The sequence below is a fragment of the Vanacampus margaritifer genome, chromosome 3 (genome assembly GCF_051991255.1).
Source record: "Vanacampus margaritifer isolate UIUO_Vmar chromosome 3, RoL_Vmar_1.0, whole genome shotgun sequence".
In the NCBI taxonomy this organism is placed as follows: domain Eukaryota; kingdom Metazoa; phylum Chordata; class Actinopteri; order Syngnathiformes; family Syngnathidae; genus Vanacampus; species Vanacampus margaritifer.
This window is the reverse complement of record NC_135434.1, coordinates 10,445,020-10,464,526: the sequence shown is the minus strand read 5'-3', so window position 1 is coordinate 10,464,526 and position 19,507 is coordinate 10,445,020. Positions and strand designations below refer to the sequence as shown.

The 19,507-nt window shown below is 37.2% G+C and overlaps 2 protein-coding genes across 4 annotated transcripts; one reads left to right on the top strand and one right to left on the bottom strand.

Annotated features, from left to right (window-relative positions):
- Positions 1 to 445: 445 nt before the first annotated feature.
- On the bottom strand, positions 446 to 18,856 carry izumo1 (izumo sperm-oocyte fusion 1). 3 transcript variants are annotated; one of them, XM_077561861.1, is made up of 11 exons: positions 18,756 to 18,856; positions 5,504 to 5,701; positions 5,365 to 5,436; positions 3,873 to 3,956; positions 3,763 to 3,783; positions 3,601 to 3,690; positions 3,375 to 3,502; positions 1,670 to 1,805; positions 1,134 to 1,299; positions 936 to 1,046; positions 711 to 857 (listed from the first exon to the last, which is right to left on the bottom strand). In XM_077561861.1, exons 1-10 carry the CDS (start codon positions 18,793 to 18,795, stop codon positions 947 to 949), a joined length of 1,035 nt encoding a protein of 344 aa, XP_077417987.1. In that variant the 5' UTR covers positions 18,796 to 18,856; the 3' UTR covers positions 711 to 857; positions 936 to 946. The 3 variants fall into 3 exon arrangements, with proteins under 3 accessions (XP_077417984.1, XP_077417985.1, XP_077417987.1); XM_077561858.1 differs by lacking the exon at positions 936 to 1,046 and having other exon boundaries at positions 446 to 857; XM_077561859.1 differs by lacking the exons at positions 936 to 1,046; positions 18,756 to 18,856 and adding an exon at positions 5,766 to 5,820 and having other exon boundaries at positions 446 to 857.
- Positions 7,038 to 14,874, top strand: LOC144049170 (myogenesis-regulating glycosidase-like). Its single transcript, XM_077561857.1, has 6 exons — positions 7,038 to 7,122; positions 8,399 to 8,807; positions 10,372 to 10,903; positions 12,492 to 13,296; positions 13,382 to 13,485; positions 14,434 to 14,874. Exons 2-6 carry the CDS (start codon positions 8,530 to 8,532, stop codon positions 14,779 to 14,781), a joined length of 2,067 nt encoding a protein of 688 aa, XP_077417983.1. The 5' UTR covers positions 7,038 to 7,122; positions 8,399 to 8,529; the 3' UTR covers positions 14,782 to 14,874.
- Positions 18,857 to 19,507: the final 651 nt, after the last annotated feature.

The window sequence follows — 19,507 nt, the reverse complement described above, 5'->3', positions numbered from 1 at the left end:
GGTTGTTACCTACTTCCTCAGCACAGGTGATGTCATCTTCAGTCGACAGCAAGTGGCAAAAATATGTTTTAAAGTAGCACTAAGGAACTTTTCAACCTTAATAAAATGTTTTCATAACTCTTCTGATGAAACATCGACTTAAAACTAGCTGAATGGTACCTTTGCCGTGGCCTGAGGGGTTCTGTATCATTTTTACTGACACTAAACAACTTTGAGGAGGATGGTAGGAACACTACCACACACAAAAAACTACAAATGTGCTGACTGCTTTATGGCATACATCACTTCCCCCTTTACCCATTCGTCACAAAGACAGTCAATTTGACTGGCGTGAGCTAAAAAAATGACACATTGCGCTTGCCCTCATGGCAAATGTGGTCTTCCTTCAGGCATACAATTAGCGCTTTTGTCCATATGGCGCCGCCAAAATAAACTGAAACTGAAAGGTGCTTTAACGATTTTAATTGTACATGAAAAAATGAATTCTGGCATATTCACTTTTTACTGCTGAAAATGACTCAATGAGTTAAGTAAAGTAAATTTTGAGATTTATTTCAAAATATATAATACATGCTTAAAGATTGCGATGAAAATATGTGATACTTACAAATATGTAGTACTCTGTGGTGGACATATAGAGTAACTTTTCAGATTCTATGACCTTACTATCACAAACAAATGTAAAGAATTTTGTTGAGATTTTTGTGATAGGCCAACACGAAAAAAAGTAGGCAAAAAGTGGAAAGAAAATCATATACAAGTCGTGCACTCCACAAATCTGGCCTTCAGAAGTGGCGTTGAAAACCAGGCATAAGTAGTCTCCTTTCCCGCACAGGGTGCACATCAAACAAGTAGAACTGTGGAGGGTAAGACCAGAGTAGAAAGTGGAGAACCAGTATGACAACATGGCAAGAAAACAAACATCAAGTACATACACAAGAATCATTTACTGCGGACGCCATCTGGCCCACAAAGAGCTGAATATGCTATTTTCTTCCTCCACCCTGTTCTTCGCCAATGTTTGTCTTTGTTGAATTATCATCTTTCTGCGGGGGAGGTCACATCGAACCATACATTCAAACATCAACTGCGTAGCACCTGTTGCAGGCTGTTGTTGTTATAAAGGCGCTTACCTCATTACAGCAATGAAGACCAGGCTCCCCGCCAGACTTAGAGTGGTGACGACAGACATGAGTGGAACCAGCGCACGCATGGCGCGTTGAAGAAGTGAGTCATCTTCAGGACTCTCTGCAGGCAGTGTAAATAGAGGTGGGTGCGTTGTGGTTTGCACTCGAGTGACTGTGAAGGACGATTAAGTACAGCTTTACTGACGAGGTTTTGATCTTTTGGATCTAGGTAGCCTGGGGTGACCATATTTGAATTTCCAAAAAAGATGACACTTGAAATTGAAATTGTGGTACCAGTCGTAGTTACACCTTCTATTAGCAATGCCAGCCAGACATTGTAAGGAATTTATAAAAAAAACCCGGACGCCCGAACAGGACTTAAGAAAATGGTCCGTCCTCCAAAAAGAGGACAAATTTCGTCACCCTAAACTACCCTAGAACCTTTTTTAAAACCAGTGGTCAAGTGATCAATCATTTCAAATGATCTAAAAAAAAAAAAATAAAAAAAAAGCAGTGTTGAGAATAGTGACATTACACTTTACCAGTGACATGCCATTGAACTCGGTAGAACACAGTCCCATTTTGGCGTATCAGTGAACACTTGTACATCCCCTGATCTCTCAAGCTGAGCTGATTTAACACCATTTCGGTGTCCTCCATCTGGACCGTATAGTTCCACTGGATACACAAAAAGTGACAGAGTGTAAGGCAATTAATCGGAATGTTTTGAAAATATTGCTCATACAGTTCATCAAAGGTTTATAGTGGAACATCTCATTTTCAATTAACTCATTCACTGCCTTTGACGGCTACAGACGTCAAAAATTCATTAGGACTATTTCTATTAGTTTAAATTTTTTTTCTACTTTTGTTAACAAGAGAATGAAAACCTGTATTTTTATTGTACATTTAGAACAGATGTAAAATTTGTGATTAATTGTGAGTTAACTACTGAAGTCATGCGATTAACTACCCCGAATTTTTAATAATCTTTAAGGCGCGTCAGGCGATTAAAGTTTTTAATCGTAATTAATCGCATGACTTCAATAGTTAACTCACGTTTAATCACACATTTTATATCTGTTTTTCTAAAAAAAAAAAAAATCTAGGTTTTCATACTCGTTAACAAAAGATGAAAAAAAAAGTTAAACTAGTAGAAACAGTTCAAATGAATTTTTGACGTCTATAGCCGTCAATGGCAGTAAATGAGTTAAAGGAAAAACGGTGAAAATGCATGAAGTGAAAATGCAGTTTCCTCTCTCAGTGTATGTCAACTCGCTGCTCAGGGTTAGTCTCGGTGTTTGTTGAACATGCTTTGTGAAATGGACCCCAGGAAATAATAATTAAAAAAAACATAAGAACATACAAACGACACACATAAAGCCCGAGCCGATATTTGAACCCACAACCACTCATCTGTGAGGCAGACATGTTAACCGCTAGTTTAACATGCTGTCCTACATTCCTATTGAAATTAAGTTTTTTTGTGTTTTCTGATTGCATTTATTTAATACAATTAAAAAAAAAGACTGATTATTTAAATGATTAAAAGTATTGTTTCCACTCACTACTGTTACTCTACATCACCCCTTCTGAAAAATGTGCAGTATTCCACAACTAAGTCACATGGGTAGGAAGTGGTTTCATTCAGATTCTCAGCAGGCCGTGGGAAGGCCAAAAGTAAGTTATTTTTATGCCTATTTGATGATATTTCAACTCTGAAGATTTAGAATCTCAGCTCAGTCGTGTTCGTCATTTTAACGTGCATTTGATGCAAAAAAAAAAAAAAAAAGCATTCCGCCCTGTTACTCAAATGAGTTTCAAAACAAAAAAAAACAATTGCCTGATGTGTTAAATTAATCCACATTTTGTGCAACGACTCTAGCTGGATTCTGAAGTATTTGGTTTAGGTGAACGGTATGGAATTTTTAATAGGTTTTAGGTGAATTAATGAGTACACACTCACACGTGCACACACCCGCACATGCACATACTCACGCGCACACAAAATAAATAAAAAAATAAAAAAACAGAGAGCAATGATGATGACATGTCGAATAGGTAAAATACTGAGCTCTCTTTAAAAAAAAAAGATGAAAAATAAAAAAATAAAAAAGATGAAAAATTAAAAAAAAAAAAAAGATGAAAAATTAAAAAAATATATATCCACATTTTGACTACTTGCATACTTTGCATATTTATGACTGAAAACAAGCGGTTGGAATATGTGAGGACGTAAAGACAGACCATTCTTTTTCCATTCACATCCATGGTCCAGGTGTATTGGCACTCTCGTCTCTTGAACACAGTAGAATGCCATGGTTGGAAACAGTCGAGTAATTCCTGCGTTCCCTCTTTAGCCTTCACCTTATGCACTGCAAAAAAGGTGAGGCAGAGTACGATAAAAGAAGGATGGTATTGTACTGCTCATTTTTTTCCATTCACATGAAACAGGCAATGTGCAACTACATACCACCGCAATCCACACTGCCGGACGGAGATGGACAGATGTGGATCTTATACTTGCATGTTACGCAATCCAATACTTGTCTTTGTAAGATACCTGGCAGCCACACATGCGCACGCCTTCAAATATGAACTGTTAGGTTGGCTTGTGCAAGAAGATCAAACTCACCGCACTTGTTGGGGCATAATCCTGAGGGGGAGTAACAGAAAGCATGCATCGGATTCACAGCCGAGACATTTAAATGATGATGTGCACTCTCTCATATTGTAGCGATTTACCATCAGTCATGAATTTAGTCAAGAATTCTTCTATAAGCAGATTCCCCTCGTTCAAGAACGAAAAGAACTCTATTGGATCCGTTCCTGGAAAAGGAGCACTTGTCAATATCTGCTCAATTTGCAAAGTCAAAGTTAAAGCGTTAACTGATTAATTAATAACAGAAAATTATTGCATTATCATGAATTAACGCAGATTAATCGCACGATTAATTTTGACCTTAGATGATCCTCTAGCGTGAGAGTGGGTGGCTACGTTTGAGGTAGCACAGGTTGTGTTTGAGCAATAAACAAAATGACAAGCATTAAAGTAAAGCATTTAAAAAAAAAAAATTGCGTATCACATTTAGAATATTTGTTCATGTCAAAATACTGGGGTCATTTTTGTTCCGTTTTCAATTATGCAAGTAATTAACTGGTTAAAAAAGAGGAGGGTGAAGACAATGTTGAAGACGTCCTCTTTACATATCATCAACACATAACACATGTTCTTCAAATTTGGTGGGGGAACATTTTGAGAAAAATACCTTTTTTTATTAAGCGATTAATCAAAATTCCAAGATGTGATTAATCTGATAAAAAAATGGAATCGTTTGACAGCTCTAAAATAAATACACTCTATAGTAAATCAATCCAAGATACTGGCTGACCTCTATTCATTTCTGAACCAATTTTCTCACAGGAAATACAAATCAGTTGTAGTGTCAAAAAAATCACCATCTTGTAACATTTATTAACTATACAGAAAAGTTTGCAAGATTAATTTTAATGTCATTAAAACAGTTAACATAGTTAAAAAAAAAAAAGTTACCTATTGTTTTCTTTTTTTGTGGCCCCACTCGTCTAAACATGGTGTTCTAATTAATTGTGTTTGTAATTAAGCAGCAAAATTAACCTATTTTATCTCATTTGCAAGCTGAGCCATGATTGGTTGTTACTAATTCTTTTGCTTAACACCTGAATGAAAAGTATAGATAGCTATACTAAAAAAAAACAAAGACACTACGCCGGCTTCAATCTGACCGTGAATAGCAAAACATAATTTACACTATTATAAACATATTTAGACCTTTATTTATCACTACATTAATTTAGTTATTTAAAGTAACTTCACGTAACAAAATGTTATTTGTACTGACTGCATGCGTGAACCAGGACAACAAACCTGCCAAAGCCATAGTCGGCCATCTTTGTTGTTGACATTCACCTTGAAAACTAGGTTATGGTAAATGGTACGTTACATTCAACTATTCAGGAACAACTAGGGTGTTCAGTATCTTGCTCAAGGATACTTCGACGTGGTCATAATGGCATGAAATCGAACCCACAACCTCCGGGCTGGGAGATGACCACCATACCACTGAACCAAGTCAAAAGTCAAATTTGCCCGACCCTCAATCAGAAATTAAAATAAATAAATAAACAAACATACATTCCGCTGACTTTGCTATACTTAAATGCACAGGAACAATTAAGAGCTTGTGAGAGTTCTCACCTTTCTTATTTTTGTATTTAGAATCAAATACATTCTGGTACTCCGTTTTGACTCTGTACATGGTGGTTGGATCTAAGCAAGGAGACACAGGCCGTAAAATGAAATCATCAATAATCAAATATTGTACAGCGATTCTTACCCATGACGCCATTCTGTTTCTGGCTTGTTGCCTTGTAGTTACCATATCCGTCCCTAATAGCTTTTTGACGATTTATTGACAACTGTGGAAATATGTTGTTATGCATGTCCTGGATCTCTTTGTCGCACTGCAGACAGGCCTCGATGACAGTGTTGCAGCACAGCATCAACACCGTTGTCCACCATTGCATCATCCCACCTAGAGTGCACAAGCAAAGGTCAGTCAGCATGACTCCAACTTTTTGTTTTCATGAATCACTCACAGATCTGCTTAATCACAGGATATCAAATGCAAAAAAAAAAGTCTTGTGTGAAAGAGACTATTCTTCACAGACAATAAAGCGATTGGACATGTGACATGTTGCCCCACCAATGGGTAAGTTGTCACACTATATGGGGTAAGACTACTAATAAAGCAAGGACAAAATTATTAATTTTGTTTGTTTTTTACAGCCAGTAAAATTGTTTATTATTGATCTTGAAAATTTACCATAGTCATTGAGCAAACTTTAACATAAAATATTAAGAAATAGATTAAAGTCCTTATGAGCTGCTGGCATGTAGGTCATGAAACAAAGCCTAGCAAACTAAATTCCTCACTCTTCAGACTCAACATCCGAAGGGGCAATTCTGGCATATGTAAACTGAGTTACCAGTGGTGCATTTTTCATTGGCCCATTCTTAGCACATGTGACAACAAACCCCAAAATGATTGAGACAAGTTGCCCCAAACTACCACGTTGGCTAACACTTGCTCTAGTTTAAAGTTATCTTAAAACAGAGCAGTGACTGAGGCATGACAAGATGCCTGAATCTCTCCCCCAATTAAAGTCTACATGAATTGTTGATAGAATTTGTCTTTATGGACGCCTGTTTCAAATATGAAGTTCAAAATGTTTGCTTTGGGTTGTGCAAATCAGATAACTGGTACTCATCTCAGCTCAAAATGAATGAGTATTCCACTTTTTTTTTGCGCGAGTATATATAGATATATTTTTTTACTATGTGTTCTTTTTAACAAGCTATAAAATGATACAGTATGTATATAAACCACGGAGTTTAAAAGTAATGTGTAAACAACAAAAATACAGTATCCCCCCATTTAATTAGAAAATGGTTTGATCCACCTCAGCCCTCCGCTCCCATCTCCGCTGTTGTGACGTAAGTGTTAATATTATTTTCTCTGTCTGTTGTGCTGCTATTGGCTAGCTTACTATCACGTGTGGCATGTGTGCACGTGTCGCCTAACGAGTAAGTCATAGACATAAGAATATTTTTCAGTAAACAAAAGCTCAATTTTGAAGTGTATTTTTATTTATATATTTGTATTGAAGACAAGATGTAAAAGGCAGAGAAACCGTGTTAAAGGACATTTGTTTTGTTAAAATGTTTTATATGACGTGTCTAGAATCGCCTCTGCTCTACACGAGTTTGAAAAACTAAACTGCGGAACTACAATACCCCAAATCCTCTAAAATTTGATTGACGTACGTCTGGACGAATCAGCGTCGCAGTGTGGTTGTTGTTGTTAGAATGGGCGGGCATACGGTGCTGCAGTGCTGCTGCACCTGCGCAAGTCTTCGCGGATGTGTGCTTGAAGTAAAGCGACATTATGGACAAGTAAGCATTGTTTTGTTTTCTCTTTCAACCATATGAAATGTTATGAGTTTCATCTTCGTTAGAAGGCACGGTCAATTTGGACATTCAACCGGCGTGAATAAATTCGAGTCGTAATACAGTTGACAGCTGGGGCGTCGTGCGAACTATAGATTGTATGGTACATCGGGCCTATTAAAAAAAAAAAGAAAAAGAAAGAAAAAACGGTCATGAAGCCTGGTCGACCGATTGGTCATGAAACCGCTTGGTTTCCCCTAAAAATCCAGAAATTATATGTAACCGACTAACCACAACGACATAAATCAGTCAAATATTACGTGCACATTGTTCTCAACATTTTCTCTTCCTCTTTAGCTAAAAAGTCTGTGCCGGTGTTCTCAGTTTACGACGAAGTTCTGTTCCATGATCAGTGACGTAACATGAATCTGTACGTAGGTCTGCAAGCGCTGTAGTCTAAAAACATAGGCAATAATTGTGAAGCTATCCACTAAGATACAATAAAATGAGTAGTTAAATTACGTCAAAACTACTTGAGTGCGTTACAGTTTAAAAGTTTGCAATATTGTATCATTGTTGTATAAATGAGTACTTAATTCGAAAATATTAGGATAATCATGCTTCTTACTATGACTAATGTTTAATGCTGTGACAGCACTGATTATTATCACGACTGAACGTGTTTAACTAATACAGTATTATAGTCACAATTCTCTAGTAACATTTTAAGCTTCATTCACGGCTGCAGCGATGCCATTGCCAAACCCTGTCAGACCTTGTCAGGGACTGGATATTTTGTCAGGAACATTTTGATTTGTCAGGAATATTTGCATCTCAGCCAAAACAACAAAAGCACTTCTTTTTTGTTTACTAGTTTTGAGTGGCAAAAATATTGACAGCTTATTATTTTATTTCAGTTTTTGTTTTCGGTGACTGAATTTTCCATGCACCACTAAAAATAACTGTTTTAAAAAATTTTTTTAAATAGACCTCTTCAATTTTGTTAATAACGTAGCCCAAAATGAGACTTTTCCTACTTCATCTGCCTTGTCTATTTCCATCCTCTTCATGTTGAACACACACACACAGCAGGTTAGAATGTACACGTTTTCTGTGAGGACTCAATAAGTAGCGTAAACTTTTTAAGGTTTATATCAGGCGAATGTATCATTGCACCATCAGTGAGTCAGCAGTGGGGGGGTATAGTATACATTCTATTATTTTGTAATATGACAACTGCATTGTTACTACTGTATTGACGTGCATCATCTCTGCCTTATAGGTTGGAACCAACCAAAATGGAGACATTACAAAGGACAAGAAGGTAGACCATCCATCGTTCTTTTTCCAATTCCATGACGACAACTGGGAGGAAGCTCTATTCTGAACATCATCATTAAGTTCAAGTTCAGTATGTACCAGATTGTCCCAGTGGCCCCCGGGGAGCAGTACCTGTCCGAAGGGACTGGGGGATCCCCGCTAAAAAAGCGAGGAACTCAGGAAGCCCGGCCCCTGGTCATCGCGAGCGTTCTGGGCTGTGTGTTGGTTCTGGCTGCCGTGGTGGCCTGGTGCTACTACTCGGCATCTCTGCGCAAAGCCCAGCTCATGAAAACAGAGCTGCTGGACCTCAACAAGGATGGTTTCGTCATCCGGAACCAGGCGGGCGACATTATATTTACCATGAATTTCAGGTGGGCTCTCTTGTGTAGATTCTCTGTCATCCAGTTGAATTCACAAAGGTTAAAAACAGTGTATCAAAGCCACAATCTTTGAGAGTAGGGATGTAACTAAGGACATTCTGCAATTCTGCATAGGGAGCACTGGTTTGAAAGTCATGTCTACATTAAACTAAAAAGCCGCCTCATAAACAGAGGGCGAGGTTTGACGCATCGCCTCATCTCATAACATTGTCCTGAGTTTCCCTCCATTGTTTTATTAGCCCAGTGGCCCACCAGGCTAAGTCTGACCCCCAAATTGCAATACTTGAATTTGAATTAATGTGGCCAGTGGCAAACAGGAAGCAGAGTTGCAATTCAAATTCAAAATGCAAAATTAAAATAGAATTAGCAATGAAGCTTTACAGTATATAAGCATATTTATACAACTTGAATTTCAAATATTATTGTACGGAAATAGTAAAGTGTAGTTTTTTTTTTTATTAGCACTACTATCCTACTGCACTTTCATTTTCCAGAATACCTTTAACCCTGGAGAACCCAAGAACCCTTTTCTTCTTTGGAAAATTATGAATTATACATTAAATGACTGCTATAAATTCACTGAACACCAACATATTATGTTTTTTCAATTTTAACCCTTTATTCCCTAATTTAGGATTAGGGCGAAATTTGACCCTTTGGGATTTAGGGGTATCATTTCGAAAAATCTGAATAACAAAAACTGTCAGTAAACTATTTAGAATTTAAGAAAATAAGCAATCAAATACACAGCTACATTGAACAATATAATTTTTTTGTTTTATTTGTTGCATTTTAGAACTGGATTTTGAATGTACAAACACACTTTGGCCAATGGAAACAAGAACACAGGGACAAAATCGCTGCTGGAAAAAAAACAAAAGGTCTTTGTTATTTGAGTAGCAGAATTTATAGGGGCCAAATTTGACCCCGTGGGTTCTCCAGGGTTAAAAGTCTTTTAAATGTGGACATTTTTTGTTTCATTCTCACCGATGTTATGAAAAGGCATTGCTCCAGTCTGAACTGCATTGAATTCAATTCCACTTCCTGAAATTCAAATTAACATCCCGTGGAGATGAGTCAATTCAAAGTCACCCATTGAATTCAATTGAATTCTGAATTTGACACAGCCCTGATACATGTACTTTCACATTAGTAGAAGTCGCATCCCCCCAACACACACAAACACACGCACAAATGTATTGGCTAAACAAGTCCTCTTTATGTGTCTGAAATAGGTCAATGGATAATGGAAAGCAGACTGAACAAATGATTAGCCCCTTAGGGGAAACACAGCTACAGCTACTGTAGTCTTGGTCTTAGTCCAACGTGTATAACGCATCAGTTCCATTCGCACATATGAACAAATTAGAAGTCTGGAATGTAGAAAACCCAGACAAGCACAGAAAAAACATGCAAGATTCACACTGAAAGGAGATTTGAAGGTGAAAAGCTCAAACCCAAAGCCAGACATGCTAACCACTAGTGTATGTGAAAGCTATTGTTCAATTTGTGTTATGTTGCGTGACCATGACCGATCCTCCTGAATGATCTGCAGGTCCGCCACACTGGATTTAGGCTCCTGCTCCCATGAGGAAAATCGTCTAAGCTGCACTGAGTCAGATGCTGGCAAGATCAACTTTTTTATCCACACGGTTCGACTGAAGAACACCGTGACGTGTTACCGCCTGCGCTGGGAGCCTCTGCAGGATAAGCGCACAGTGGAACACGCCATGGCTTGTAATGGTTCTCACTGGTATGGAGGGGCCGAGTCGGCCACCCAGAATTGGCCAATCAGCATCCAAAGTGAACAGGAACCGCAGCCTTTCATCACCAGCGACGTGTACTCAAACCGGAACGCTTTTGGGGGGATTCTAGAACGCTATTGGCTGTCGTCCAACGCGGTGGCCATCAAGATTAACGATTCTGTGCCATTTCATTTGGGATGGTCTGAGAAGGACATGACGCTTCACTTCCAGGCCCGATATCAAGATTCTCCATTCAAACCACCAGAGGGACATCAGGCCACGCCGGAACTCAGCTACAGAGTGTGTGTGGGCTCAGATGTTACCTCAATTCATAAATACATGGTGAGCATTGACAGCAAACAATCTGACAATGATATTTATTGGTTTAAGTCATTGGCCTGCAACCTGTGGCTCTCTTTAGTCTCTCATTTTGCTCCATGTGGATCTCTAACAAAATAGTAGAAATTATTATTTTTTTTAGATATTTCATTTGATTTTTGGGGGATAAAATATTAATGATGAAATAAAAATGATTGAATATTCCCCCCAAAAAATGTCAGTCCAAATTTTTATGTTTGGAGGAGACAAAAGATGTGTCCAAGAGACAAAAGGTCGGTGAAAAAGTTTTTAAATGACTTAAAAATGGTCCAAAAAGTTACACTAAATATCCAAAAAGGAAAAGCAGAAATTTTCCACAAAATTGCCAAAAATGTCAGAACTGAATAAAAAAAACGCAGAAAAGAAAACATTCAAAAAGTAACTACAAAATGTCCAAAAACAAAAAGGCAGAAAATTACCATAAAAAGTCTTTGGAATTGCCTAAAAAGTAAAAAAAAAAAAAAAAAGGCAGAAATTAAAACATTCAAAAGTGACAAAAAAAATATCCCAAAACCTGAAAACTGCCATAAAATGTACACAAAATTGACAAAAAAATCTGAAAATTTATAGCAAAAAGGCATAAAAAACATTTTAAAAAAATAGCCATAAAATGTCCAAAAAGGAAAAAGAGATGCACTAAATTACCACATGCCCATAAAATTGCAACAACAAAAATCTGAAATTTGACAAAAGTCTAAAAATGTATAAAAAGTGAAGTATGAAAAAATAAATAAATCCAAAAAATGTCAGTCCAAATTTTTATGTTTGGAGGAGACAAAAGATGTGTCCAAGAGACAAAAGGTCGGTGAAAAAGTTTTTAAATGACTTAAAAATGGTCCAAAAAGTTACACTAAATATCCAAAAAGGAAAAGCAGAAATTTTCCACAAAATTGCCAAAAATGTCAGAACTGAATAAAAAAAACGCAGAAAAGAAAACATTCAAAAAGTAACTACAAAATGTCCAAAAACAAAAAGGCAGAAAATTACCATAAAAAGTCTTTGGAATTGCCTAAAAAGTAAAAAAAAAAAAAAGGCAGAAATTAAAACATTCAAAAGTGACAAAAAAAATATCCCAAAACCTGAAAACTGCCATAAAATGTACACAAAATTGACAAAAAAATCTGAAAATTTATAGCAAAAAGGCATAAAAAACATTTACAAAAAATAGCCATAAAATGTCCAAAAAGGAAAAAGAGATGCACTAAATTACCACATGCCCATAAAATTGCAACAACAAAAATCTGAAATTTGACAGAAGTCTAAAAATGTATAAAAAGTGAAGTGTGAAAAAATAAATAAATCCGAAATCGGAAAACAATACGCATTTAAAAAAAAGAAAATCTCAAAATATTGGATGCTCCTTTTTTTATGGTGCAGCTCTATTTAGCTCTTAGACAAACAGTGTTTCGTGCATCAAATATTTTGCGGCTCCAGACAGGGTTTTTCTTTAATTTGTCCTAAAATAACTCTTTTGACAGTAAAGATTGCTGATTGCAATTTGTCCAAAAACGGTTGTGCAGATGAAGTAACGTTTTTATTTTTGTTTCATCAGGTGCGCCGCTATTTCCCAAAGCCTGTCAAGGTTCCATCTGTCGAGGTGTTCAAACACCCGGTGTGGTCCACTTGGGCTCTTTACAAGACGTCCGTCACCCAGGAGAAGTTGCTGCAGTATGCCGCTGACATCACCAAACACGGCTTCACCTGCTCTCACCTGGAGCTGGACGACCGCTACACCGCAGACTACGGCGAGTTCGACTTCGACCCCCAGAAGTTCCCCAACGCCAGCGACATGTTCGACACGCTCCGACAGGACGGCTTTCAAGTGACGCTCTGGACTCACCCCTTCATCAACTACGACTCCATCAACTTCGGCGTCGCCGTTCAGGATGGCCTGTTAGTGCGCGAGCCCGGCGGCGAGCTGCCGGCTCTTATTCGCTGGTGGAACGGCATCGGTGGAATTTTGGACTTTACCAACCCGGATGCTCGCAACTGGTATTCGGTCCAACTGGCCAAACTGAAAGCGCACTACGGCGTGACCTCCTTTAAGTTTGACGCAGGGGAGACCAGCTATCTCCCTCGCCAGTTTAGCACGCTAATCCCACTAGCCGACCCCTCCACCTTCACCCGCCGCTACACAGAGATGGCCATACCGTTTAGTGAGCGGGCCGCGCTGAGGGTGGGCTACCAGAGTCAGAACATCTCCTGCTTCTACAGCATTATCGACAGGGACTCGGTGTGGGGTTATGAGCTCGGCCTCAAGTCCATTATTCCCACCGTTCTGACCATCAGCATCCTGGGGTACCAGTTTGTCCTGCCTGATATGATCGGCGGCAATGCGTACCCTGACCACATGGCAGGTATGGCTCATATTACAGTGAATCGCCTTGTATGAAACTTTGAACATTCAATATGAAATGATGTAATATTTCTGTTGTACTTTAGGTAATGACCTGCCTGACAGGGAGCTGTACATCAGATGGTTGGAGCTGTCTGCGTTCATGCCTGCTATGCAGTTTTCTATACCACCATGGTACTATGACGATGAAGTGAGTATAAGATTTACTACTAGGAGAGGGGGCAGATTTGGGCGATTAAAGTTTTTAATCGTTTAAAAAAAAATATATATATATATTTAATTTAATTTAATTTAATTTTGTATTTTATTTTATTATTTTATTTTATTTTTTTATTTTTATTTAAAAAAAGTTTTTAATCGTAATTAATCACATGACTGCAATGGCTAACGCACAATTAATCGCTAATTTTATATATGTTCTAAATCTACAATAAAATAAGTTTTCATACTCTTGTTAACATAAAAGGGGAAAACATGTTAAACTAATAGAAATATGGCTGCATCTTCTTGTCATTGGCAGTAATTTCATAATAATTCATAACATTTAGTTTAAATTGAAAAGATGTACTGTACCGTAAAAATACGAGTGTGATATTGATTTGTGTTGTGTTGTCATTTTTCTGCCACTAGGTGGCATAATTGCATTTGTAAGACGGTGACAACTCAGTGCATTTTGCTTTTCATGTTAAGAGTTATCTAATCTTTAACATGAAGTAACTTGTGAAATTCTGCACATTTTTAAAACTTTAAAATACAACTTGACCACAGTCTCCACAAATATATGCATTATTATTACATTTATTACTGCTAAATTTTGATGTAGACGTGTCTGCTGCATTGCGATTGGAATTTTCCCAGTACAGGCTTTTTAAGTAAGGGGTGGGTATTAATCGCATGTAAAAAAAAAAAAAAAGTGCCGTTAAAGGAATTTCTAATTAACTCATGAATTTTGACACCCTTATTTACTACATTTACTTTTCTTGTGTTTGTTGCACAGTTTGTTCATATCTTGAATTAAAGGGGGGAACTGAATTGGTTATTTGGTTGATATTTAGAGCCATTTTTTGCATTTTTTTTTTTGTGTGTTATGTATTTCTGCTTTTTGTCATTGTCCTCCAAATCTTGCGTCTCTATGCAGGTGGTGGAAATAGCGCTCAAGTTCACCAAACTACACGAGAACCTGGTTGCGCCCAGGGTTCTAGAGTTGGCCCACGAGGTGCTTAAGACAGGAGATCCCATCATCAGGCCCGTCTGGTGGATCGCCAACGACGACCAGGCGGCTTATAAGGTCGACTCCCAGTTCCTGATTGGAGATGACCTGATGGTGGCTCCCGTGTTGGAAGCAGGCAAGCAGGAACGGGACATCTACTTGCCTGCGGGGAGGTGGAGAAGCTACAAGGGGGAACATTTTGTTAAGGGCCCCAAGTACCTCACTGACTACCCTGTTGACCTGGACGAGATTGCCTACTTTTTATGGGTTCACTGAACGCATCCAAGCATTATGATGGGCCCCGCCACGCTATTTTCAGGTAGATGTGGTCATGAACACACATGCCAAATAAAAGCAGTGTTTTTTTTATTTGTAGGGAGCATGACTGTGCTGCCAGCAATGCGCTCTGGAAAATAATGGTTTTCACCTTATTAACTCATTCACTGCCATTGACGGTTATAGACGTCAAATATTCATTTGAACTATTTCTAGTAGTTTAACATTTTTTCCCCACTTTTGTTAACAATAGTATGTAAACAAATATTGTACATTTAGACAAATATAAAATTTGTGATTAATCGTGAGTTAACTCCGAAAGTCATGCAATTAATTACGATGAAAAATTGTAATCGCCTGAAGCTCCTAATTTTTAATAATCTTTTCTTTTTCAATCGCGTCAGGCGATTACAATTTTAATTGTAATTAATCACATGACTTCAATAGTTAACTCACGATTAATCATACATTTTATATCTGTTCTAAATGTTCAATTAAAAAAAATCTAGGTTTTCATACTCTTGATAACAAAAGTGGAAAATTGTCAAACTAATAGAAATAGTTCAAATTCATTTTTGACAATTTTTGACATTCATTTTCATTTTGACATTAACATCAATAGCCGTCAATGGCAGTGAATGAGTTAAAATTATGTCCAAAGTCATATTTTGACAAAAAAATTATATTTGACTGGCCACTAATGCTACATCCTTAAAGATCATTCAATTCTATCCTGAAACGAAATTATTAATATACCGTCTTTGGACTATAAATTGCGCCGGATGAGACTGTTGGTCGCCGGAGTCAAAAAATGCATCATAAAGAAAAGAAGTAGTACAAGCCACATTTTTTTGCAGATATTTATCAAAACAAACCTACTTTGTCTATTTCTTCTTCTACTGTCTTGGCGGTTGGCAAATACTTTTATTTTACTACCGACGGCGGCAGTCATGTATAGAAAGTCGACACAATTAAGGAACAGAGATGGTAGGTGCCAGCATGAGCCCTAATTAAGTCGTACCTAAGTATAAGTTGCAGGACCAACCAAAATCTGAAAAGCGTGGGACTTTTATAGTCTGAAAAATACGGTAATCAGTATTTGATTTGGATTTTCATGTTTTGCAAAAAAATGAAAAAATGGAGCCCATTATTGTATTTATTGTCAAATGAGCATACAAGTGGTGCCTTGAAATATGAGTTTAATTTGTACTGTGACCACACGTAACTTGTCTCAAAATATATTTTCCAACTGAAAAGAATGGAAATCCCCCCTTCCCCCAAAAAGTACATTTCAATGTACTTTTAACTTTTTTTTGTCACATTGCATCATGTGTAAATCAGTCATTAAAAAAAAGTGACGTCATGCAGTCTTGTGAATTTGGACTGCACTGACTTGGAATGATATTCAACAACACTGGAACGTAATGGCTGAACTGTGCTCCGTTTGGACTGCTGCATGCAGATCTCAGCAGCCAAAGACTGAATGAAATCAATTGTATCGTTCCATCCTTTTTTCATGTGCCTTCCAGACAGTAGTAAACGATCTCCGATTGTATCATTGCCGCAGTCTTCCACACATTCGGCAGAGGCTTCACCTCCTTATATGCTAATATACCGTGCCGTAAGCTAACCAATGTGTGTCTTTATCATCAGTTGTTGGCCACTGAACAACTAAGTTCACCCTTTGACTTAAGACATTGATTGAATTAAATTAAGGGTTAACTTTTCTTTTGCATAAATGTTTATGTTCTTTTAGTATTCTGCTTCACATGTAATCTAATTTATGGATACTTTTATGAATGTACAGCATATGCACTAAACCAGGGGTTCTCAAAATATTGGGGTCACGGCTACCAATCCAAAGATTCCCTATTAAATAATCTAACTATTGAATACATAAAAAAAATGTATATAAAATAAATCAATGTTACAAATAGATGGAATGGATGGATGGGGGAAAAAGTTTTCTTTTTCCAAGATTATGTAATATATTCAAGTTTAAAAGGGAAGTCAAGGGGGAAAAAAATATTTGCAATAATATGTTCTTTATGCAGCTCCCCTAGTTTAAATATGGTATTCTGATTAATTAATTTGTGGAATAAGATGTAAGCAGCAAAATCCACCCGTTTGTATCCATCCCAGGGGGCAGCCATTTTGCACAATGACATCACAGTGACCAATTGCTCTCAGCTTGTGAACGGCACATTAACAACCCCCCCCCCCCAAAAAAAAAAAAAAACAGGTGAGCCATGATTGGTCGTTACCTGAGCTCTGAAGTCATTTTCAGGCGACAGCAAGTAGCAAAATGGCCCCCTGAGATTGGCAAAACAAGTGGATTTTGATGCTTAATTCAAATTCCACATCAATTCATATTCCATTCGTGTAATACACCTTTAATTAAAAGAACAACTTTTTTTTTTAATGACATTTATGTTACAACACGTCACAATCTTTTTATTGGCTCAAAGCTAAAGTTTTTTTTCTTCCTAATACATAGTTTTACGGACCCTAGTTTGAGAACCCCTGCACTCCATACATTCCTTCACCAGTGGTGCCATTCCTTACTTTCTGCACTAAATATGTTCTGATTGTAGACTGGCATGTGTTGCTAGTTTTAAAATGATGTGATTGTTACGTGTTCAAACTTGCTGGTAAAAAGTGTGCAATGAGTGTTGGAACATTTGAATTTTTGTCTGCTCCTCCTGTCATGACGGCAACACACGCACCCAAAATGCCTTCTTTTTTTTGTTATTGTTTCGTCAGCACTCTTTTGACAAGTTTGTACGTGTCAGATTGCCAAATATTTGTTTTCTTCTACGTAATTACTATGGTGCCAAGAAAGAAATAGAAATATTACTACATACTAAACAGTGCTGGATTATCCGAACCCACTGACAGGGTAGCTGTGGATTTTGGGCTACTTTTACGCAAGGTTAGGCCAATTATTTAGAGTTCTAGCTAGGGTTGCATATAACAATTTTTCTGAAAAGAGGCCAAGTGGTTGCTTTAAGCTATTATGTACCACTACCAATTAAAGGTCATTAAAAACTAAACATAACACGCATCAGGTATTTATTCAAACTAATAAGTCTGCTAATGTAGTGAACTAGTGACCGTCTTGCCAATCAAAACGGGTCACCATAGTTACCTGTTTGTTAGATTCACTCCAGTTTCGACTTTATAATGATGATTTATTTACTTAGTTAATTCAAATTTGTTTCCACTTGGACACAAACCGTGATTCCATAACGACCAGACTCAAAACACGATCACGGTCGAAAACTGTTTGCTTCTCCCGCTGGTTACACCTGTGACTCATCATCTCATTGATTAAGCAGTCTCAGGCCAGGGCAAATTGGCACCACTGCTCCCCCAAGTGGTGGGAGGTTGAACAAATAAACAAGTAACAGAAATGGCTCTTACAAATGCATAACAGGCTTACAAAGCTAGCATTGCTGTTGCGGTAATTATAAACAATTAAATTGCAATAACACATGCATTTATTACTGTATGTTTCAATGAAATACAATACTGTTGAGTTTTTTATTTATTTATTAAATTTTTTATTATTATTATTATGAACAAAAATTATTGTTCTTTGGGCTAGCGGAGTGTAATGAGATCACTCAATGTAGCAGAACTGTTTTTTGTTTCTCTTTTATTGTCCGTGCCTTACACCCATGTGCGCTCTGTAAATATTCATGCATAGAGTATAGGAATAAAATAATAAATTGCTCAGTTGTATTTATTTGACACTTCTTACTTTTTTGCTTACAATCAAATAATTTGAATAAAGCTAAAGGCCCCGTTGCAGAAGTTGCCCGCACAAGATGCTAAAAACTCATGCATCCCTCCTTTAAGCTGCTCAATATTATGTAAATAAAAATTAAATAAATATCCTCTGTTTTGATATATGGTGCAATATAATGCAGCAATCTTAAGCAAGTTTAAAAAAAAAAAAAAAGATTTCTTACCCATGAAGGAAATCATGTATTGAACCAACCAAATCTTCATTCTGTTGCTGTTTCTGGAAAGAAAATCAAGACAAGGGGAGACTCATAAATTCAGCTGCTCCATTACATGTGATCATAAAGTATCAAAGCTCTTACGTGTCAGGTTAAATTCCTTATGAAGTGTGTTAACGATGACACGCCACACCAGTGTCACTTTGTTTTGAAATGAATAGAAAGAATGCTACGTATGCGTTAGCGTTAATCTTATCAGCCATTTTTAAATTTAGTCTCAGTTCTAAAACTCACGCTTGTTAGTTTTTATTATAGTTAGTGCACCTCATCCTGTTTTCATTTAGTCCATTTTTAGCCAACTACAAATCTAGCATTTTAGTCTTTATTTTAGTCCAAGAAAACATAATTTTAATCGTTTAGTTTTAGTCAAGACTATCATTTTATCCCTGCATATTTGTTTTTGTCTGCAGATTATGTTGAAGTTGAACATTTCGGATCTAAAACTATTCCACATAAAGTTTTCTCTCATCTTTTTAATGAAAAACAACTTGACACACAAGTACAGTATATTGACAAGTGGCTAGTATAGCTCCATGCTACTAGCCAGTAAATTAGCCAGCATTAGCTAGCGGTCGGATTAACATTATTGTTAAAATAATGTTACGTTATAACTATAATTGACTTTTTTTCCTAACCTTTCACTGTGTATCAATCTCCTGTCTGTCCCACTGTGTGTCACATGACCTTGTCACAGACAGATA

Bases quoted from the DNA above. Each gene is read 5' to 3' on its own strand.
- LOC144049170 (XM_077561857.1), top strand. From the start codon at position 8,530: ATGTACCAGATTGTCCCAGTGGCCCCCGGGGAGCAGTACCTGTCCGAA. The intron at 13,297-13,381 runs GTATGGCTCATA...GTTGTACTTTAG, and splicing joins GTACCCTGACCACATGGCAG to GTAATGACCTGCCTGACAGG. The intron at 13,486-14,433 runs GTGAGTATAAGA...GTCTCTATGCAG, and splicing joins CATGGTACTATGACGATGAA to GTGGTGGAAATAGCGCTCAA.
- izumo1 (XM_077561858.1), bottom strand. From the start codon at position 18,795: ATGAAGATTTGGTTGGTTCAATACATGATTTCCTTCATGG. The intron at 5,437-5,503 runs GTAAGAATCGCT...CTCCTTGCTTAG, and splicing joins GAAACAGAATGGCGTCATGG to ATCCAACCACCATGTACAGA. The intron at 3,691-3,762 runs GTGAGTTTGATC...TGTGGCTGCCAG, and splicing joins ATTATGCCCCAACAAGTGCG to GTATCTTACAAAGACAAGTA.